We start from the raw sequence: 24,779 nt of genomic DNA, 5'->3' as shown, positions 1-24,779 counted from the left end.
GTCCATAGAGTCACACCAATCTCACTAAACTGATATGTAGTCTGATTTTTATATGTGATTTCAGGCAATTTGATTTCCAAATTTTACTTAATCTAGCCATTGCCTGATATGCTTCTTTCAATCTTTCACTAAACTCTAATTCTAAAGACCCTGTATTGAAATTATAGTTCCTAAATACTTAAATGATTCTACCTCATTAATCCTTTCTCCTTCCGATGATATTTCATCTTCCATTGCATGCTCCATTCTCATCTTCTCTGTCTTTCTTCTATTTATCTTCATCCCAACCTTGTGTGATATTTCATGCATTCTGATAAGCAAGCATTGCAAATCCTGTGGTGTTCTGTTAACAAGGACAGCACCATCAGCATACTCTAGGTCTGCTAAATTCCTATCACCAATCTAGACCAATCACTCTCCACCATCTCCAATTGTTCTACTCATTACAAAATCCATGAAGAGGATAAATAACATAGGTGACAACAAATTCCCTTGGAGTACTCCGCTGCTCACTAGAAATTCATTTGATAAGACTCCATTAACAATAACTTTACACTTTCTATGCTCATGAACATACTTGATCAAATTGACATTTTTAAGAGGAATTCCATAATAACGCAGGGCTCTCCACAAAATTGGTCGGTGCACAATATTGAAGGCTTTTTCATAGTCCACAAATGCCATCAAAAGGGGATTTCTATATTCTACGCATTGGTGTACAACATGTCTCAAAATGAAAATTTGGTCTGAGCAACTTCTATTTTTTCTAAATCCTGCTTGTTCATCTTTCAGTTTTTCATCAATCTTTCTCTCCAGTCTCTTTAGAATAAGCATACTATATATTTTCATAATCACTGACTTAAGTGTGATGCCTCTGTAATTTTGCAATCAGTTAGGTCTATTTTTTTTTTCTTTTTTTTTTTTGCAATTTTCACCAACCCTCCTAACTCCTATCCATCAGGTTTTGCCTCTTCATGCCACATTCTTCAAAATATTCTTGTAAGCAGTCTGGAAGTCCCTTCCATTTTCGGCCAGTGTCATCTCGGCAGTTATTTCATCTTGTCCAGGGGCTTTCTATCTCTTTAGTGTTTTGAGGATAGCTTCGATTTCAAACACACTGAATACATTCATGGACACATCAAGGTCTTCATCAGCTTCAGGTATATCAATCAAATTATTCCCTTCATATCTCCTATTCATGACCTCACTAAAGTGTTCCATTCAACGTTGTATTTCTTAATCTTCTGTTTTTATAATAGATCCATCCCTCTTTTTAATGGGTATATGCTTCTTCTTTGCCCCAGTCAAGATTTCATTAGTAATTCTAAGGGCAATTCTTACACCATAGCCACTTCCTGAATTCATAGCTTTGTCAGCTTCATCTGCTTTACTATCTAAATATTCTCTCCAGTCATTCCTGGATTTTCATTTGACCTCCCTATGAAAACTGGAACACTTAGCATGCTCTACCTTGTAATTTTCATTACTCCTCGAAAACTTTCAGCAATCAATTTCTGTTTTTGTCTTCTTTTTATAGTATCCCAAGTATTATTTGATATCCATGGCTTTCTCCTTGTAACCGTGTGCCACAAGACTTCACTACCAACTGACTGATATATGTTCTTAATATCACATCATTCTTCATTAAATGTCTGCTCTTTGTCTCATAAAGTCAATGATACTGCAAATCAATTCCTACATTCAATTGCAAATGTTTCTCTGAGCTCTTCTTCTGAAAGCTTAGTTATATCAAACCTAAGTATTCTATCTACCTTTCTGTTGGTTGCTTTGTTTTAACTTCAGTGTGACAATGAGGAGCAGGTGATCACTACCAATATCTTTACTAAGTGCCATAGCATGCCTACTCCTTCTTCTCCCAGGATCTTCCATACACCTGATGTAATTTCATCTGGTCTTCTTGCTTTACCATTTTCCATCTTCTTTAGTGCCTTCTTTAGTTCCCTCCTGTTAACAGTGTGAGAAATTCCAAGGTTCTGGAATTCATCTTCAAAAATAATTTGTGATTTTCTTAATTTAATAGGTGTTCACAATATTCTTTCCACTTCTTCTTTATCTTATCATTGTTGCATAAAACCACTTCATTTCCATCCTTAACCTGTTTTACATAGTAGTCGTCTTTGGTGTTCTTGTTCCTTGAATTTCCATGAATTTTTCTTTCCCACTCAGGTATTTCCAGCTTTTCATACATGTCATCTAATGCTTTTGTCTTTTTTTTTTTGTGAAACTGCCTTCTAAATTCGTTTCTTACATATTTTGTACCTCTCCTTATCCTATTGGTGTCAATACATATCCCAGATCTTCTTTTACTTTTTCAACCTCTTTTACTTCATTATTCCACCACTAGGTTTCCTTATTGTCAGGTTGTTCCTTTCCAGAAATCTTTCTTAGTACCTCTCCATCAACACTATCACCATACTGTTGCAATTCTTGCACTCACACTAACAATTCAACTTTACACAATACTCTCTCCTTAAATTCCTGCCTTGCTTCCTCCTCTTTTGTCACCTTACACCACTTGATTATTAGTGGGACATGTGTAGGCCTACTTTTTACTGTTTTTTTTTTTTATTTCCAAGTCCACAAACAGCACTCTGAGCTTTGTTGCCATACACTCTCTATTTAAAATTTTACCATTTTTCACCCCTCTCAGATTTGATCTTCTGCACATGAGAAATTCAACCTGACTTTCTCTTGTTCTAATCTTGCATGTAATGTAACTTTTTTTTTATCAAAACAGGTGTTGACAATAGCTAACTTAACTTAAAGTCAATTTCCTCCAAAGTACCATTTTCTCAACTTCATCACATCTTGCTTGAGATGCTGACTATTTTTCCATCTAGGCAGTTTCGTAACCATTAGTCTGTCACTTGTTCATTTTGCCTCATGCTTTAAGCATTTTTATGAAATCAGTCTGTCCTTTTTATCTTCCTTATTTGCTCCAATAAATAGCAATTTATATCCATATCCCAGTTCTCTCACTTAATTTACTCACCATCTATGTGAATTCTGAATAACTGTAGTACCACAGTTTTTGGATGTTTGGCAATGTAGATTAGGTTACCCTACTTTCATAATAAAAAAAATTATGAGTAAATAGACTTCCTACAGTGAACAAACTTTAGCTGAGAATTGCTTTAAGGTGACACTTTCGAATATAATATGATACTAATGTAAAAAACCACAAATTTGCAATACTGATCAGCATATATTTGCTATTACAGTATATACAATTCACTATTTACTCTAAAGCAGCTTTTGTATGTTTGGCAACATAGGCTGGTTTTCTTACATAAAAATATGGTTAAGCTATTAAAATGATTTCTTATCCTAGCCTTTTAATATAATAACTTCCCTACGTCTATAGTGCACTGCTTTTGGGGAAGCTATTTTACTTACTGTATGCATAAATTGTAAGAGTAGATTCGCTTTTAGATAGTTTTTATTAGTTATAAGAATAAGTAATACATAGCCTTCTTTGCATAAAGTAAATTTATATTTAGATATACTGGACCATCATAGTTGATACAAACTATCCTATTTTTGGCAAATAAGGTTAGGTTCCCAATGAATTAGTCCAGATTAGCAATATTTTCATGCTTAAAGCAGTAGTTTTTACAGGAACTGTAGATATTAGGGATGCCTGTTATCCATGGAATTTCTTATTTGCAGGGCCAGGGGACACAAAACATAATACATGTGTATAAGTAGGGCCAATTGTATGTATAGTATATATTTATTTATCCTTAGGATACTTAAATGGATTTACCAAAAAGTGTATCAAATACAGTACACTGAAAAACAACAGAAACTGTTGATGAAACAAGAAATATCTTTTATGGAATATGGGGTCTTCAAATAATTTTGTAGGTTTGGGCACTCACCACTCGTATATAAAGTGTGACTCATTAATCCACAGCCATGATTGATAATACAACATAGAGTTTCCACTCTCTACTATGTTGCAGGCAGTCATTGCAAGAAATACCCTCTCTATACAAATTTCTAATTTCCTATATATCATTTATTATACACAAATCTTAAATTTTTAATTGATAAAATATATATGTAATAATAAAAAAAAACAAATCAATTCAAGTAAAATATAACGATAAATTGGATTGGTACAAGGAATGAAGATAATCACATTCACTGAGCAATCAAGTAAAATATAATAAATTGGATTTGTAAATAGAAAGAAGATGCTCATATTTACTAGCTAGTAAAAAACTTGAACTCTCTCTCTCTCTCTCTCTCTCTCTCTCTCTCTCTCTCTCTCTCTCTCTCTCTCTCTCTCTCTACAAACGAAAGACCAGAGAAACAATAATCTCAACAAATACAACCATTACTTATTTGATCTCATAAGCATATTTCGTGGTCTCGATAAACACATTTACTACAGACCTACACATCACTCATTCACATGATCAAATACAAAAAAACATGGAATGGTACACGCTTCACCTCGTATAAATTCTTTTTATGAAAAAAAAATAAAAATTACAACATATACATGACTTTAAGCAATAAAAATATATTCTTTAACGCCAATACAGTAAGCGACATTTACAGTAAACGCCAATCATTCTTATAATCAAATGAACCAAAAATAATCAAAATAATACATCATTCATATCTCATATTTGATTCTCTTCAAACAAACACATGATTCTATATATATTATTAAATATACTGTATTCCATAAAATATAGCATGATCTTTTTCTCGGTAAATCTCATCTAATTCTCTCTTTCTCTCTCTTTTTCAAATACATAAGACCTTCATGGCAACCCTTTTGGTCACTATGTATCATGTTCTTTTGAAACATAATACGCTCTTAAACATCATCTGGATAATGTTAGTCAACAATCGGATATTATATATTACATATATATACAGACAGCAGTATATAAAACATGGAGGAAAAGGTTTCCTCACATATACTGTACAGTACAGTGTATAAGTATTGTACCTTAAAACCCTTAGGAGAATGATGTTCGATAATACCTCAGTTTATGAATAACTCGTAATACGAGCAAATTGGTATAGCCTACAAGCAATGTATCGGCCTGCTTGAAAAAATTTCCAATCATATTTGTATTTTTTGCAGTTAAGTACTTACAAGAATAGCACAATACTTAGAAAACAGTTGTGTAATACCCATACGCCGCCAACGAAAAGTTTTCACGTTATGCTTTCTCCGTTTTGCTTTGTCTTTGCTTGCATCCCCCCACTTCGCTCAGTCATTAACTCTTTCACTCTCCCCGGAGTACTCATACCAGCATCACATTGAGTTATTTTGCAAGCATTTTATGGCCCTGTGCTTTTGTAAAGTTGAACCAATGTGTTCTTTATAGAATTGCAATTGATATTACAGTATTCACATCGTCAATAATACAAATTTCACACAGTGTAGCATTTTATATGTCCCCCAAGATTATCAAGAAAGAAGGAAAGAAGATGATAACCTTGAAGATGGAGAAAAAAATTACAGTATTGAGAAGCATGATCAAGGTAGGCATGTGGGAACTGAGGCAAAAATATACAATTAAGGGATGTCGACAATTTTCACAATCCTAAAGAAAAAGACATCAAAGCAATTGAAGCTGTGGAAAGGGTGTTTACTGACAAAACAGCAGATGCATATTCTAGATAAAGTAAATAATTTGCTTATATGAATCAATGAGAAGCTGTTAGATATAAATATGCTGAAGTTTTGAGAAATTACCTAGGTACGTCAGCAGAACAAGAAAAGGAACATTCAATGCGAACAAGGGCCAATTTGAAAACTTTAGGCATCCATAATGTTGTACGACATGATGAGGCTACAACCTCCGATGTATATCAAGGCAGCACAGTCATTCATTTCTGAATCTAAAAGGTTTAAGGATTCTGAGTTTTATGTGCTGCTGCAAGTTTTTAATTGTGATGAGACAGGTCTCTTTTGGAAGAGATACCCAGATGGACCTTCATTACTACGGAGTAAAAATTTAATTTCCAGTCACAAGCCCATAAAAGAACATCTACCCCTATTGCTCTGTGATAATAACAGAGGAGATTGAAAAATCAAACTTGGATAAACCAAAGGCCTTCAAAATAGTACAAGGTGCTGCCCTTTCACCAGTCACTGAAAATGACTTGATGAAGGAATTCAAATTAATCAAGATCATCCCATGAATCAATAGGTGATCTATAACTTTAAAAAAAAAACAGTATATGAAGGCAATGTCCAACAATGTTTTATGGTCAACACAGTGACCAAGCTAATCCTCCAACAAAGAACATTTCCACATTGACAACTAACTCAAAATCCCTGATTAAGACTGGGAAGGGGTCATAAAGAGAACTTTCAATTCTGCATGGAAGAAACTGGCATGAATCACTGCAGAAAGTGATTTTGAGGGGTTCAAAGTTGAAGATGAAATTGTGTCCTCAGGCATGACTATGGGGTTGGCAGTGGACAGAGATAATCTTAGCAATCTGCTTGAGGAATATAGTGAGCAGCTAATGACTAGGGAGCTGTTGGAGTTGCATAAGGAGCAGCAAAAAAAAAAATGTAGAGCAGGAGGAGGAGGAGGAGGAGCGACAAACACCACGCTTAGTGTGAAATAAGGGAAATGTTAAAAGTATGGGAAACCCTGCCAAATTTTGTAGAAACACATCACCCAGATAAGGCTTCGGTAGGGTGAGCAGTATATCTATTTACTAACAATACAAAGTTCCATTCCCATTTAACTTATAAGACAAAAACAGTCGTCTCGAGGTAGGTTCCTTTACAAATCTGAATGATGAGTATAAAATAATGTCCAAAATAAACCTAAATCAAGAGATAGTGAATGCTGTTCAAGATAGAGAGCTCTCAATATTTTACCAGAAGCTCTCATGGAGGAAGATTCTCCCTCCAAGCAGTAACCCCTTTCTTCTCTTCCTCCTCTATCATCTTTGTATGCCAGGCAAGGCTCTTCTCAAAGTAAACTACAATTTAATATGTCAATATTCTATTTTTTATTGTGAATTACTGTGTTCTATTTTGATGTTAGGGATTATAATTTCTTCTTTAAATAACCTTACAACATTTAAAAATTAGTGTGTATTTGTATATGAACTTATGGAATGCATAAAGTGAATTTCCTTTATTTGTAATTTAAAAAAATGTTTAGGTTTCAGTGCATTTGGGTTGTGAGCTTGCTCCTGAAACAGATTAAACTTGTATAACGATGTACTACTGAATGCATTATGCCCAACTATAAAGAAGTATGAAGTGAAAATTCTTAAGCAGTGGATTATAATAGCAATCAGGATCAATATTGCAACCCTGCCCCATTTGTCTACAACTTTAGAAATACTGCAATAAAGTATTTTTCTATCCCATTGAGAGAAAAATGCTCCATAAACGTAGTAATGGTTTCAAAATTACTCTCAAATCACAAGTGCTGAAATTTTTGCTGCAAATGAATTTCAATGAGTGTGTTACATATTTACATACTCTACAACATACCAAAGGCAATGATTGCCTCCAGATCAGACATAGTGACATCAACCATTTTCTAACAATAACAAAGGTGGGTGTATCCTGACTAGACCATGAACATCATATCATTCTAACTTGCTTGTTGATATGCCAAAAATAGTACTTTTCACAAGTCACACTAATTTTTCACATTATAGACCTCTTCTGATTTAGCTGCTTGTTTCAACATCTATTTCCGAGTTGACTCTCACACATTTTTTATCTTTGCCTCGAGTAATAAGACATCAGAGGCATAACAGCTATGAGAACCATAAACATACCATGAGCCAAATGATGGACCTGAATAAAATATACTATTCTTACCCATTTACCCCTATACTCCTAACAACACTGAGGCTTGGTGAACAAACCATTGAAATAATATACTTTAACACCACAATGTCGAGAAAGCCTTAGCTCTAAAACACAGAAAAAATAATTTTCGTTATCAAAGTTCCATTATTCTTTCATCTTCATCCAACCAGACCAGAGGGAACACTTTTCAAGTTTAGTACTGTTCCAGAAAAAAATCCAGAAAGGACTGTATCTTCAAGTATGTGAGCTTCAACTTGATAGTGAAAATATACATGAACAATTCAAGCCAGACTTTCTGAATGTGAAACTAAAAATAAAATATGACAATGAGCTCAAAAACTTAAAGACAACAGTTACACTGGATAAGGATACATCAGAGAGGGAACACAGCCCATGCAAATAATAAAAAAGTATATATGTAAAATATTTAGAGAGCTTAAATGTCATTCAAGTGACAACACACAATAACCATGTCAATGAACAAAATATAAAAATAATTATCATATAACTTATACAAAGAGGACTGACCATGAGGTGAACCATGGCCAGTACTGGTCACCCCTGGTTACTACCCTGATTACATGTACAAGAGGAACTTTCATTGCTCTATTACAGTAAGCTAAATTTAATGCTAATATGACTATCATTAACACTTATTATTGTTCAAGATTTACGGCCAGCTACTTTGAGTGCCTCAAGAACAATATTCCATACTACAGAATATTTATTTAAAAAACTCTCTGGAAATGAAAACACTCATCATAGCTGATCGTGTCTCAAAGAATGAAAATCACTTACCTTGTCTGCCCTTCTCCCTCCGCTGTCGCCGAGCCTTAGTGCTAGCTGTAGGAGGTATGTCTTGGACACGAGAGTAGGCATAATCTCCAGCTTCAAAGCTCCCGTATAGACCCGGAACAGCATCTTTCACCTGCTGGCAATCCAATCATCATTGCTAAATTCCCTCACAATAGCGGAGTTTCAGTTTTTTCCTATATTTTAGTATGAACTTCAACTTCGAGACTAATTTGCCTTCCGACTGAACAAAGATCTAATTGCGTAGGTAATACACACAAGACCTATCATATCTTTCATAACTTAATGAAAATAAATAAAAAAAATCTCAACATACCAATCCTGTACAAAATATACACCAAAATATCTTAGAGAAAATTAACCAAATAAAAAATTAAATAAGAATAATTAGTAAAGATAAACTATAAAATCAATCCAAAGTATAAAGTGGAAATGAACAAGTGATCACCTAGAACTGCCCAGAGAAAAAATTATGAATGACCTGATTGTCAAGTCATACAGAGACAATATGATGAAAAATAGAAGTATGAAGCAAGGAATGGATGAGGGTTTAAGGGTATGAGGTCAAACTACACTGAGAGTGGCTATTGGGAAGTTCAGCGTACTCACAGCAGCATAATCTGGGCCAAGGTCCATGTTCTCAGGGGTGGCAAGGGGTGCGTGCATTGATCCCCCTTTGGTTAGTTTAGAAGTTAACAGGCCACCATCTTTGATGTTTATTTTGCCAATTGCATCTGTCACGTTGCTATAGGCCTTAAGGTTTAGTTTGCCAGGTTGCTGAAAGAGGGAAGGCATCGATGGGTTAGTGTGACGAGCAACATACAGGCACTAAACAGAACAAGCAGGGAAGAGCTAGAGTTACCAAATTAAGAGAGGCAAGGTGATGTGACAAAAAAGAAAAAAAGAAAGAACGTGAAAGATTAAAACTACAAAGAAACCAAACCAAATAATAAACTGAGGAAACAACAAAATAATGCTATGTTAAACCAACATATTTACAAAATCATAAGTTATCCCCACATCACCTGCATTTACAGATTCCAAGCATCATAACAACACATACAGAGTACAAACATACAACCTATTCAACTCATGATCACTTCAAGCAATAACATTTACTCCACCAAAGTCTGATAACCTTTCAAATTCCATATGACTTTAATCTTACATATGGTATACACTTCGGGTTCTTTAAAGCTGTTTATTTACATTATGATTGATTGGCATAAAGTAAAAAAACTAATTTACCGTATTTTTGAGTATATCAACACCTACCTTTTAGCATTACTGTACCAGAAACAGAAACTTGAGAGGAAATAAAAATCTTATATAATAACTATCACCAATCCTCACACTTTCATAACTAATTATTACTTTTCCTACATCTCAAGCCACACATCTTCTAAACATGTTACATAAGAATACCTAAAATTGTACTCAATTCTAATTTCAAACCAACAGATTTAATGCAGATAGAAATAAGAATTGCAAAAATATTCTAAAACTTATATATTGACAATTAAAATTTTTATCAAGGTAGAACACTCATTAATAATTATAATCATTATCGAAATACCATTGACTAAATTTAAAGCCTGTATGAAATTTCTAACACCTTTTTTTGCCTTAGCAAAATATATAGACATTGAGATATATATATATATATATATATATATATATATATATATATATACATAATTGACTTCACCTATTTACATCTTATTTCTTTGAAAGTTTTGCTTAATTTTTACTAGTCGACTCAAATAATAACCAACATATAACACAATTTAATATTACACTACTCTTCAATTTTTACTGAGAATTGAAACTGACAAAATCTGTTAAAAAAATTCTGAAATGTTCTGTTCAAACAAAGTACAGAAATTCAGCACTTATGACATGAACATTGTCTTATCAAAAGCGGAATAAAAAAATATGAAAGCTTTAAACAATGAACCATGGTTTCTATAAGAGTCTCAGCCACCCATGTACAATTATGAAGTTGTGTTCTAAGATGTACCATTCACAAGTGATATAAACACAGCTATATCAACTGTGAAGGATGAGAGCTCAGGCGTCATGGATGAGACTAAAATTATACTCTAAGAAACATGTTACAAACATGTCCTTTGGGGAACTGACTTCAAGATTGAAAGTTTATCCAGATATAATTTTTTTCTACAAAATTCCCCAAGGAGAATAATCTCATAACACATAAGTCTTAATTCATACAAACCCATTAATCCTAAATAACTTCTTACATGCAAACAGTTCTCTAGTTATATTATCTTGACAGACATTTTGAATGAGATAAACTAAGGATGTCAGACTATGCAGAATCATCACACAATTTCAAACCTTTGTGCAGTTTTAATGTGTGCAACTGAAATAGCACAGTTTATTAATGTTGTAGTGTTCCAATAATTTGGATTTATTAATTTCCTGAATAATCACCATTCATTCATGTTCATTTTCAATGCATATCTTTGAATTATTTGGGTATTGCAAGTTTTTTGCCATCTGGGGTGGTGCTGGCAGTACTTAATTTGTAATTTCCTAATTTGATGTTTTTGAAGTTCCTGTTAATTTCATTTATCATTACATAACTATATTGCATTTCTGTTTCTATACTTCATGACAATTACTTTCAGAAGTTATGCAACATGATGCATCTTCACAAATTTATCTTGAATCTCAATTCTTTCATAACACATTTGCAGGGACATTTTGCTTTTTTGTCACTATGTAGTTTTCTTCATTAATTTCTGGGGTATGGTTTACCTTAGATTCTCTATCTTTTTGTATAAAGTTTTCTTATTAGAGTGCATTTTCCATTTGATCTTATTCAAGAGAATAATCAATTTAATTACTGGTTTGCATTATTTCCAAGTTTTGTTTGTTTTGCTTGGGGAATTGTTTAATCTTCAATAAATCAACCCCTATCATTTGCAATGATCAGGCAGGAAAAATTTCTATGAAAGTGAAATTTTCAAGGATCCTCTATGCAAGCCTCCCCTCCCTGAACTAAAATACTATACCAGCTGTCTTTTAAAAGTCACTGATGTGTGTGCAAGCAGGACTCACCACCCAAAACCAACTTCAAAATGACTATGAATTGATAAAGGTAGATTTACCTATTACAAATATATAATCTCTCTCTCTCTCTCTCTCTCTCTCTCTCTCTCTCTCTCTCTCTCTCTCTCTCTCTCTCATATATATATATATATATATATATATATATATATATATATATATATATATATATATATATGATGGGGAATGGGTCTGAAAGAGAGTTCTGGTGGCAGACTCTCCCAACCATTCCGTCATGGAGGGCACGCACCAGCTTGACAAAATTGGGTGGGCAGCCATATCTTTTGAGGACAGCCCACATGGCAGGTCGAGGTACTTTGTTGAAGGCCTTTTTCAAATCCCAGAAGATGAACGGCGGCCTGAAGCAGGGCTGTGTTCTGGCCCCAACGTGTTTCTCGCTATACACCGCAGCAATGCTCAACGAGATTCCCCCAGACACACCCTCAGTCAACCTACGTTTCCGCATGGATGGAGGCGCTTTCAACCTCGCCAGACTCCGAGCCAGAACCAAGACCACCTTGTGTGCAGTGCGAGAACTCTATGCTGACGACAATGCCACCCCAGGTCAGACGGCAGAGGACCTGCAGTCGTTAGCTGATGCATACAACTCTGCCTACGAACGTTTTGGGATGCAAGTCAACACACATAAAACCAAGACCCTCGTCCAACATCCACCAGGACTGATGCTCCCAAACTTCAATACCACAATGAATGACCAACCGTTAGAACAGGTGGACCAGTTCTCCTACCTAGGGAGCATCCTAACATAAGCTCCCACAAGCAAAAAGGACGTGGAGAACAGGATCAGGGCAGCCCACTCCGCCTTTGGCCGACTCAACTGCCGCGTATTTAACAACCACGCACTGACAATGACCACCAAAATAATGGTATTCAGGGCAGTAGTCCTCTCCACGCTCCTGTATGCATGTGAAACATGGACGCTATATAAAAATGATATTAAAAACCTAGAACGCTTCCAACAAATGAAACTGAGGCAGATCTTGAAAATCCCCTGGGAGAGCCACACCACCAACATTGAAGTCTTAGAACGTGCCTCGCTGACCAGCGTGGAGGCCACCATCATCCACCACTGTCTCCACTGGATAGGACATTTGCATAGGATGGATCCATCTAGGCTCCCAAAGAAAATATTCTACGGAGAACTGACCCAGGGCACCAGACCACGAGGAGCCCCGAAAATGCGCTATAAAGATCAACTAAAGCACACCCTGGCTCTAACTGACATCGATCCTTCCTCATGGGAAGAAACAGCCAGGGACAGGAAAACCTGGAGAAGTACAGTACACCATGGCACCGTGGACTTCGAGGAGAGGAGGAGACAAAATGAGGAGGCTAGGAGGAGACAAAATGAGGAGGCTAGGAGGAGAAGAAGGAGAGAGCGATTAGAACAGCCTCGCCCGCCACCTACCCTCCCTTGTGAACACTGTCCGCGACTCTTCCACCACAGACTAGGACTTAACAGCCACATCAGGCATAAGCACCCACCCCATAGATAGGAGGCTGATGGCTAACGACAGAACCCAATACTCGGACACGAGTGGGCGCCGACGACGATATATATATATATATATATATATATATATATATATATATATATATATATATTACATTATATATATTATATTTATATATATGTATATATACACACTCTATATATATATATATATATATATATATATAAATATATATATATATATATATATATATATATATATATATATATATATATATATATATATTTATTTTATAGAAGTTTTATTCCAGCTGTGACCAGACTGTGCAATGATCATCCTTATCTGGCAGTTGAATCAGTAAAACTTCATGAATACTTTTCTGTTGAACACGTTGTAGGGGTTTTGTTTTATAGTTTTTATTTCAATGAAGTTATTGGTCTTAAAAATTCTTTTAATTTCTACTCATTACTTTGGTGGCCTTCCCTGTTGGAGCCCTTGTGCTCATAGCATCCTGTTTTTCCAACGTGGGTTGTAAGCTTAGCTTAGTAATAAGGTATATATATATATATATATATATATACACATATATATACATATACTATATATATATATATATATATATATATATATTTATATATACATATATATATAATTATATATATATTATATATATGATATATTTATATAATATATCATATATATATAATATATACATCTATATATATATATATATATATATACATATAATTACATATGCACATATATACAAATATATAATATATTATATTTTATCTATTATAAATTATATATCATATATATTATATGTATTACATATATATATATATATATATATATATATATATACATATGCACATATATACAAATGTATAATATATTATATTTCATCTATTATAAATTATATATCATATATATCATATATATATATATATATATATATATATATATATATATATATATATATATATATATATATATATATATATATATATACAAGCTGTACCTGGCTACAATTGGTGTGGTTCAATCTGCTTAAATATAAAAGAAAGAAAAGAGAAAGTGCACATTTTTAATATGCTTAATTTCACAAAATTTGTGGGTATACAATATTTTTTATTACTCCATTGTATGTGCAGATAAACAGTAGAGATTGTCTGGCTTAGCAACTCTAGAACACGTAATATTTAGAGGTAATCCGTGTCTAGATCTAAATCCCACAATTCTAGTGATTGGCCCTGAGCGTTGTTGATGGTGACTGCAAACGTAAATCAAATTAGGAATAGCAATCTCTTAAACTGAAATGGCATATCCGTTGAAATCATAGGAATGCAAAGAATGAGGACGGATTCACCTTTGAAAGATCCTGTCAAGATTGTAACTTTTACAGAATTGCTCATGATTTTTTGTACTGTAAGCTATGTGCCAATGAAAAACTATAGCCGACTGATATTATGCAACATGATAATTGGCATGCTGATTTTCAATTGCAGTAAATACAGTGCCATACTTGGTAAATCAAGTGAATTCAAAATTTCTGTTGAATAATTAACCACTTCATCTGCTTCCATAACAGTGTCGATGGATTTGTATGTGACTGCGTCCCTTTGAATGTTAGACTGAATAAGTTAAGTTTGTAGATGTCTTTATTCTTGGCCATAAGAATACCTCATTCACACAGCCAATTGAGATTCTGGTAATTGGTTTGAATACTGGGAAATACTTTTTCCACTAAATTCTTCTTTTGATGTCACTAAATTGCAGTTCTGAGGCAATGAAATTCATCTAATTTTTAACAAAAAAAAAAAAAAACATTTATTTTTATTTGTATAGATCATATTGGAAAAGTTAATTTTATATATATATTAGTATACACACACACACACACACACACATATATATATATATATATATATATATATATATATATATATATATATATATATATATATATATATATATATATATATATATATATATATATAATATTTATTTTTGGGCTCGAGCCATGTCGCCCTGATGGAAGTTCCTTCTGGCAACTTTCTACAGTATATTTCTGCGATTGATATTACAAGAGAATTACCGTCAGGTATCACAGGATTTCAACCACCAGAAACGACTATCCAAAGATATCGTGTATAATCAGGGACATATCCTAAGATAACCATAGGTATCTGCACCCCAAACAGACCTTACCCAGTCTAATCCACTAAGGGGTAGGATAAGTAAGAGCCGTTACACATCCTATCACCTTCCAGTGCTCCTATACGATCCCGCTTCTCCATTCCTTTGTACACAGCTAGTGGCTACAGTGCGGTTGATTTTTGTGGGAGCTCTTTTCACTGTTTTTGAAGATTTGTTTTGTGTTATGGCTTCCTCTTCTTCATCAAAGTTGAGTATCTACCTCCGTTTGTCTTTGTTTATGCTAATTTTGTTTTTAGCTCCCTTTGGTTAGAGGAAGCCTGGCCGCTTCGAGTCCTGATAGCATGGCGTCAGACTTAGTCCCTGATTGCCCCTTATTTTGTCGTGTTTACTAAATTTTTGGGTAAGTTTCACGTTAGCTAGAAATGTTTAGCATTACGATGCTAAGGACTCAATTTTATATATCTTTTCATTGCATTTCATTATTTTAAGTCTTTTTGATGAGTTCGTATCAGTTTCGGCTAGCCTAGCCTAGAGTTGATAAGTTTTCGTTGGAGACGGACTCGAAGTTTTAGATTTTGGTTTTGAGTTTCGGTTTCGTTGGCAGTGGTTACTTCCCTTGGAAAGATTTTTACTCAGTCATACTAGTTTCTGAGTTTTTTTAACCCACTGGTTAGCGTTTCTCGGTTCTCCGACATTTTGGGCTCTTGGCCATCGTGCTACAAACTTCTGAGTCTCTCAGGGCTAGGAAGGCACAGTTTTGGAGATCCCCTTGGTGAAGGGTGAGCTCATTTATCTTGTTCAGTTGGTTCCCTGACTGGCTAATGCCTTTTCTTTAGTCTCTGGGATTCTTCTTTCGTCTTGTGGTATCTGGCCAGGCCTATACTTTAACGGCGTGTTCATTGGGCCATCATGCTACATACGCTCTCAGGTTGGCTTACGGTATGCCTTTAGAGTCCCCTTTGCCAAGGGTGAGCCTTTTTTCCTGTCGGTGCACTGACAGTTGTGTCATGCCGTATCCTAGCCTCTTAGAAGCACAAGCAAATTTGGTTCTAAAGAAATGCAAATTTTTTAAAATCTTTATAATGTCACGTACAGTATATATGTAAAACTGACACAATAGGCGGCATGTAAACTGTTGACATAGTAGTCTGTAACTACTTCTTTACTCCAAGGTCAACGCGTGAAGAAAGTCGGGAAAGCACTGGGGGTTTTGATAACGAGCAACGCAAATTCCAGGAGCTATCAAGTGGTGAGGACTACCACCTATTTCTTGGAGGAAGCACCTTGGACCCTTACAGACAGGCACCATAATACCTCGCTCTCCAAAGCAGGGTGAGGGGTGTCGGGCATGAGCTATGCTCGTGTGCTGTTTTCAACATAGGGCTCACGTTACGCCAGAGATTATAAAGGGCACCATTATTTTACTATTAACATACATTGGTCTAATACCATTCATGTACTGTAATTAATATTGTAGTAACCTTCCTCCTGCGTGACTTTGAAAGAAGTAATTCTATAGAATTTAACAATTTTGTAAAATCAGTAATTTATAACGATTTGTGTAAGGGTACAGTACTGAGATTATGTGAATCAAAAGAAATTCTGAAGGATTGATACAATTTGAATGTCACTAAGTTGAAGTGGTCTTTACTCATGATTTATATTCTAAAGAGAAATTATTATGAACTGAAGAATTGCTGTTCTCGATGTATATCAATAAAAGTGAAAATAAAGTATCTCTGTCATAGAGGTTTAATCGCCTTTCGCTACCCTGTCTTCTTTATTTGAACATATTCATTTTGTGTACATATAACATCCCATGTCACAATAACTTAATTAGATCATAAAATGGTACTTGGCAAGAACTGTTAAAAAAATGGGAAAACAGAGGCTATCATTAATTTCCTAAAACCCAAAAACTAAAAAGCAGGCCATGAGATGTAGCTGAATGGTTTTACATTTCCACAGACATGTGGCCTTCTTCAGAAATATGTACTCTTTTACCTAATCTCTCTAACCCTCTGGTGATCCACTGACCTTCTTTAGCTTCATCTGTTTATGTAATCGTAAGTGCTTTGATGACCCACTCTGCCATCATCTGTTCACATAATAGAAAATACTTTGAGCACATCATCAAATACATATTTCACGGAGATAAAATTGAGGAATCACCTGAAGAAAACGAGATTTGCACCCAATTAAGGGCTGATGTTAGCTCTAATAGAAACTTGTATGGAAAATAGAGTATCAGTGCTTGTGCATGACTGCTCAAGCAAACATTCAGTACCTTGCTTGCCTTCACCAAGATTATCACAGTTCTAAAGTGGTAATCCTAAAAATTTTACAGAGCATTGATGGCGTTTGGGAAGTGCTAGTGTTTTTGGTATTTCTATGATTGATTACAGATAGTGCTGAATAGTGTTGGAGATTTGTGAAAAAAAGTAGCTAAAAAAAAAAGATAGCAAAGTAAATGTTGAGCAGTCTTCATTGGCTCATAAACTAGTATTGTGAAGGCAGCAAATGGCAGAATTGGCATTAGAGTTGTGGGTATTCAGGAGAAAGTTACTCCCCCCCCCCCCCACCAATCCATAAAATATTCCTCCCTCTCCTCCTACTGCAAAAACAGAAAAGGCAACAAGGGAATATAAAATGGATATTGTTTTGATATATATATATATATATATATATATATACACACACACACACACACACACAGTAGGGTCCCGAATTATGCGAGAATTTGGTCGATCAATGGCCCACATAAATGGAAAATCGCATATTTCGAAACACAACTAACAGAAATAATTCCATTAGGGCCATGGCAGCCAGGAACTTGCCTATTCAAACGTGTTTACTCCCCATTTCCAATACTTTCTATGTACTATACTGTATATTTTATGATATTAAACTGTTCTTGTAAATAAATCAAACATTTAATATACTTTAAAAGTTCAGATAACTTGAAAATGGTTAAAATTACAACCAGGATGGGTGTCAATACCGTATATTTCCTGTTATAACAAGACCTAAAATACGGAGAAATCTTAATAACTTTTTCATACCTATTGTATAAGACAACTGGTGAATAGCAAAACCATCACTGTATAGACTAGCTTTTATTGTATCATTGAAAATCCGAAAATGTCAAAATAAAAATCTTATATCATACGTTTCCTAAACACGCCAAAAATCACAATAAAAATGACGACCTTTGTGTTGTTTAGGTTTATCTCTGATCATAACGAAGAAACGAATGCATTTACACATCTGTATAGGTTAGTTCTTATATGATGATTTTGTTTTTACCAATGTTGTTCTACATATTTTTTCTCAGAACTTCAAAATAAATGAAATACAGTAATGTTTTTCTTTATGACGCCGCCTGAAACAGAAATCTACCATTTGTTTACTGTAGGCTCCCTCTTCGATCATAATAAACAAACGAACGCATTAAACACGCATGATCAAAGTAATCACTAATGATATTAAAAGCATTTAATAAATATTATATTACAAATATTTTACTTATCATATCCATATAAATTTCTAAATTCATAGCAAAGAAGGAAAACTTTTATTTTTTTTTTTTTTTTTTTTTTTGCGTTTAATCAACAATAGCAAACTGCCGCTAATGATAGAATGATAATTTACGATAATTGTCCTTTCCATACCCAAAATATTTTTCCTACCTTCAGTTATAATAGTCCTTTCCATACCCAAAATATTTTTCCTACCTTCAGTTATAAGTCAACTTGTACCCACCTCAATTATGGAACCATCTGGAAAACGGTAGAAGAATGTCCTAGGCCGGTTTTTAAAGTCATCGAATAATTAGGTTACCGCTATAACGTTGGGTATGACAGAAATGGTGTGAGATTGGAGAAGGTAAGGAAAATTGAATCATGATTGATTTTTAACAACTGAAACTTTGTGAAACAGCAAAGATTTCATTTGTTAGAATGATGCGAAAATGTATCCGAGAGAGAGAGAGAGAGAGAGAGAGAGAGAGAGAGAGAGAGAGAATGATGGTTTTAAATGTACTAAACAATAAATATGATAAGCTATAACACATTGGTGCTTATGTAATATTAACTGTATAGATGGTTAGAATAAGTTAAGAAAAGGTATAAACAATACTTTGTTACTGTATTCGTACAGCATATTCTTGTGGGCGGCAGCTAGAAATCAGCTGATCTGATCACAGCCAAATGTAAAACAAAATGAAGTCAGCAATACTCGGTTTTTAAAACACACCCGAAATTTAAAAACATAAGTGCATGTTTTATAGCGCAATTAACCCTTTAAAGAGTAACAATTTTCTGTAATAGAATGGTGTTTCCTAAAAAATAGTGGTTTGCTGATGAAATCAGATGCTGTATTTTAAGCTACAATTGAAATGGATGTATACACGGTGAATTTTTTCATTTCGTATTTAATTGACACTCTTCAAGAAAACCTATTGAGAGAGAGAGAGAGAGAGAGAGAGAGAGAGAGAGAGAGAGAGAGCTGTTGTAATCGAATGCTGTGTTTTTGTTTCTTGTACCACCTGAAGCAAAGAATTGATTGCCACAACTAACAATAGCCATGTTAATTTCATTATTAAACTCAGGTTACCATATGTGAAATAAGATTCTATTTCTTACATAGAGAGAGAGAGAGAGAGAGAGAGAGAGAGAGAGAGAGATTTGAGGTTTTCTGGTATCAAACTCTCTCTCTCTCTCTCTCTCTCTCTCTCTCTCTCTCTCTCTCTCTATCAGAGAGAAGTTTTGATAATCATACCATGTACTAAACAAAACAAATCTTTGTAAAGTAAAATAATACTGTTTAAAATATGACAAAGTATTACCGACTTGTTACCGAAGTTTAGGCTATTCACTGCTGATAAACGAACCCAGCCTAGGTGTGACAACCTTGAACACCCCAGGAAAAAATAAAGCTTTTATGTATACTATACTAAACAGAAATAATGCTTTAATATACCATCATTATTAACACTACCATTAAAATCATCGGAAGGTTAAAGAAAGATAAAGATTGCCAAGAACATAACCACAGTTCTGTTTACATTTTGTCAGCTGGACTGCATAATTCAAGTTGATTTCATTGTTGATGTGGAATTTTATCCTTAAATAGGCTATTTATTATGAAATTATGTTAGTAAGATGTAAGGTAACCATCGTTTTGTAACATTTATTATTAAGCACCGTATTTACGGCAACCAATATACTTATAAACACAATAGATTTGATACATTTTGTAGTGCTTGACTTGCAGACTGAACAGCTCCACAGATATAGAAAATTTATTTTTGAAAAATAGTGACCGCATAAATGGGGAATCGCATAATTCGAACACACATAATTCGGAACCTTAATGCATATATTGTAGATAGATAGATAGATAATATATATATATATATATATATATATATATATATATATATATATATATATATATATATACTGTATATATATATATATATATATATATATATATATATATATATATATATATAAAATACAATCAGACCTCGATTTCCATGGTAAAGTACTTGGATAACAGAGACCACACTCAAACACAAATATTGATGCCCTAGGTTTATCAACTCATATACACCCTCTCACCAACTCACCACTGCCTAGGTGTAGTCCCCTAAAACTTTAAATAAAGCATAACATTGTTTTCAAATAGTACACTAACTGTACTGTAGGTTATATTACAGTAATTGTATAGTACAGTACTGTAAGAACTTCTATTTTACACTCTTTCCTTGATAAACTCCTAAATCATGTTTAACACTAAATAAACTACTAGTAATTTCATTTTATTCTCTCCTTAATTTTACATTCTGAAAATTTAACTATTAGATTTTACTACTTTAATATAGATATATTTCTTTACATTAATAAAGTTTTGTTCTTCCCTCTCATCACATTAGTTTTTATATCTCTTCAAATCCTTTACCTTCCTTTTCATCATTTAATGGTGGTCCCTTGGTTTATGAGTTTAATTCATTTGGTGAATGAACTCGCAACCTAAAATGCTCATAAACCAAAACAATTTTTTCCCAAAATAAATAAAGTAAATATACTTTATACTTTATGCCTTCAACAAATCCATAAATACCCAGACATACTTATTTCATAAGGTTAATAATGTAATTGAGGGGACAAATCATAACTCCTAACATCAGAAATGAATACAAATTAATTTACAATAAAAAAATTGAAATATATCTACAAATTAACTCCTACTTTACTTTTGAGGGAAGTAGTGGCTGGCATGAGGAGAAAGAATTTACTGCTTGGGGAAAATTTCCATTCATTAACACTTTTCACTTAAATGACATTCACTATCACGAACTGAATCACCTAATTTATGCTTTCTGGACAATTTTTTGTCTTCTTTAACACTTGAACATTCAATGTCCACAAGGAACCTATCTAGAGGTGACTGCATTTGTTTTTCTTATAATTTGTATGAAAATATAACATTGCATTTTCAGTAAATAGATTCGCTGCATGCCCTGCCAAAGTCCTATCTAGGTGATGTGTTTCTACAAAATTTTGCAGTATTTCCCATATTTTTAACATCTCCCTAATTTCCTTGAAGCGAGGGTTTGTCACTGTCCCTCCTCCTAAGATGAAATCTCCTTCACCTCTTGTTTACTGCTCATTACGCATCTTCACCAGCTCCTCGGTTGTATTACTCATATCATTTAACTTGTCATCTTCCTCCTTTTCTATATTTTTTATTATTTCTGTTATTCAAACATTTTTATCTTTAACTTCAGTGTACTTCTATTCCTTATTGCATGTTACCCTTTCGTTTTGGTTCCCTTATTTCCTTTTATCAGTATTTCTCATTACATTTTACACATTAATTTTATTTGATACAAATTTTTCTATAGACGAGTTTATTGCATAGAACTTTCTGTACCGGTATATTTCCTTCACATATCTTTTTTTTTTTACTCATGCTCATCCCATAATATAACTTTCTTATTTGTTTATGGAAAAATGGTCATTTCTAAAAGAAATTTTTTTGAAGTTATCATCCCACTATATATGTTCAGCTCTAATTTCCATTCCCTCTCAATGTGTAGAAAAACAAGCAGTCAATAACAAAGGTCAAGGGAAAAAAGGTTGACACTAACATGGAGTCTGACATTAATGAGCTAACTGAGTATAGAGGGAATTTACTTTTGTTTGACTATGGTACTTGATCCTGAAATTCAAAATTAATGTTTAGAATAGTTGAACATATTTCATATCATCATTTGATGGGAACTTATAAGAGCTTTCTTCTAAAAGAATTGGACATTCTATTGCTCACAAATAAGAACTATTGATTATGACAAATTCTAATTCTATTACATTTTGTCCTTGAAATAACATCATTTATTTAAAAGAAAATGATTGAAAAATATGATAATTACAATATTAAAATTTTTACTTTTTTCAGATAGAAAAAAGAATTTCTTATAACTAAAATGACAATTCATATTTTTCCTCATTTATTTTATACTCAATATTACTTTTATTATTTTTTTTTTAGCATTATTGGACGTAATCTACTGTATATACCTAGTTCTACTAACTTGGGTGCTAAATGACAATTTACATCCATTAATCACCAGTTTTCTTTCATCGATACTTGCGTAAAGGGAAATATTAAAAAATATGTTGTTACGAAAGAATTGGCTTACGAAATTTTCACTTCATGAAAGGAGATGCGAAGAATTTTATGACTCGTATCATGAAAAATGTTTCGGACGACGAAAGGCGGTACGGTGTGGGAGCCCAACGTATCTGAGACGGATTTTAAAATTCACGCGCCGCCAGCCCGTAAACTTGCTACATCCTCCTGAGTTCCCATTGGTTACCTCCCTACTTAGATGCTAGTTACCACCATGAGATCCTGCTCTCCCATTGGTCGACATCTACTGTACTGTATCCCATCGTGCATCTACGCACTGGCGTTCTACGTCTTTTCGTTCCGGCAACGGTATCGTACGCATTGACTTTGTGTTTGTGATTTCGCTTTCGTAACAATTTTACTGTATGTACTGTTTTCGTGTGTGATCCTACGATAAATCATTAGCCAAGGGTCCCAAGAAAGTTGCTGAATTTAAGGGAAGGAAGAGGATGATGCTTTCCATGAAGATGAATATGGAAATAATCAAGAAATACGAGGCCGGCATGCGGTTAAGTGTGTTCGCGAAGGAATATGGCCAAAATCCATGTACGATAGGAACGATCCTGAAGCAGAAGGAAGCTATCAAAGCAGACACCTTCTAAGGGCGTGACTGTTTTCTCCAGCAAGAGGAGCCACCTCCATGATGAGATGGAGAGACTGATGCTTGCCTGGATAAAGGACAAAGAAATGGCTGGAGACACTATCACCGAAGCGATAATCTGCCAGAAATCCAGCGCCATTTTCGATGATCTCGTGCATGCTAAGGCTGAAGCCAACTGGAGAAAGAACATCGTGGGTGGTTTGAAAAATTTAAGAGACGCTCAAGCATTCATTCGGTGGTGCATCATCGGGAGGCTCCAAGCTCGGACATGAAAGCAGCCAAAGTCTTTTTTAAGATGTTCGACGAGTTGACTGTCCGGGAAGGCTACAGTCCCCAGCAAGTCTTCAATTGTGACAAGACTAGTCTTTTTTGGAAAAAAAAAAATGCCTCGTCGATGTGGAATAATGAGTTAGGACAGGTCAAAGCTGGCGGGCAAGCAGCATGTGTGCCACCTAGGGGTGCAAAAGGTAAACAGGGAAATAAACAGATTCGTGAGGGAAGCCACAGCTACCAGAACTGTTATACTACAATGATCTTAGGAATATTATCTTGATCTATTCGTAAGTAATAGTATAAGATGGTGCATCATTATTATGAGCCCAGAGGGGGCATTATGTTATATTTACATTGCAGGCTACATAGCAGCCAGATGAGAGTGACACATTTGGATAGGCCAATCATGGGCACATTTTACAGTTTTCCTAATGAGTAATTTTATGCAGGTCTGGCAGTAAATATAAGCACGCATCACAGTGTACTTACTTAGATTAATATACTGTATATGACAGTGCATATCCCATATCCATGCATGCCACAGGAAGGTCATAATTATATGTATCTACTGTATATGTATGTAGCAGGATGGGCTATCACAGGTATGGTAGCCCATTTTATTTTATAACCATTACAAGTGTGCAATTACATACAATTATTTTTACAGCTTCAAACATTCGTTGCATGTACCTCAAATAAAGTCATTAAATGCATGAATGTCTTATTGACCATGTTTGAAGAAATACTGTAGACAAGAACGCAGGACGTACAGCCATAGCCACGTCATTGAGGTGTGAGGCTCCTGGGTGCACGGAGGTGAAGC

At 34.3% G+C, this 24,779-nt stretch overlaps 1 protein-coding gene across 25 annotated transcripts in view; it reads right to left on the bottom strand.

The window, feature by feature from the left end:
- RhoGAPp190 (Rho GTPase-activating protein 190) overlaps nucleotides 1-24,779 on the bottom strand; it is a 709,768-nt gene that overhangs the window by 154,386 nt on the left and 530,603 nt on the right. For 18 of the 25 annotated variants that reach the window (XM_068385117.1, XM_068385108.1, XM_068385124.1 and 15 more), the window contains 2 exons: nucleotides 9,266-9,433; nucleotides 8,642-8,774 (listed from right to left, as the gene is read on the bottom strand). In XM_068385117.1, coding sequence (XP_068241218.1) covers nucleotides 8,642-8,774; nucleotides 9,266-9,433 — 301 coding nt within the window. The remainder of the gene's footprint in view (nucleotides 1-8,641; nucleotides 8,775-9,265; nucleotides 9,434-24,779) is intronic. The other 7 variants (XM_068385102.1, XM_068385167.1, XM_068385190.1 and 4 more) reach the window with 3 other exon arrangements.

Source organism: Palaemon carinicauda, chromosome 1, assembly GCF_036898095.1.
Source record: "Palaemon carinicauda isolate YSFRI2023 chromosome 1, ASM3689809v2, whole genome shotgun sequence".
In the NCBI taxonomy this organism is placed as follows: domain Eukaryota; kingdom Metazoa; phylum Arthropoda; class Malacostraca; order Decapoda; family Palaemonidae; genus Palaemon; species Palaemon carinicauda.
This window is presented reverse-complemented; position numbering and strand designations above follow the sequence as displayed.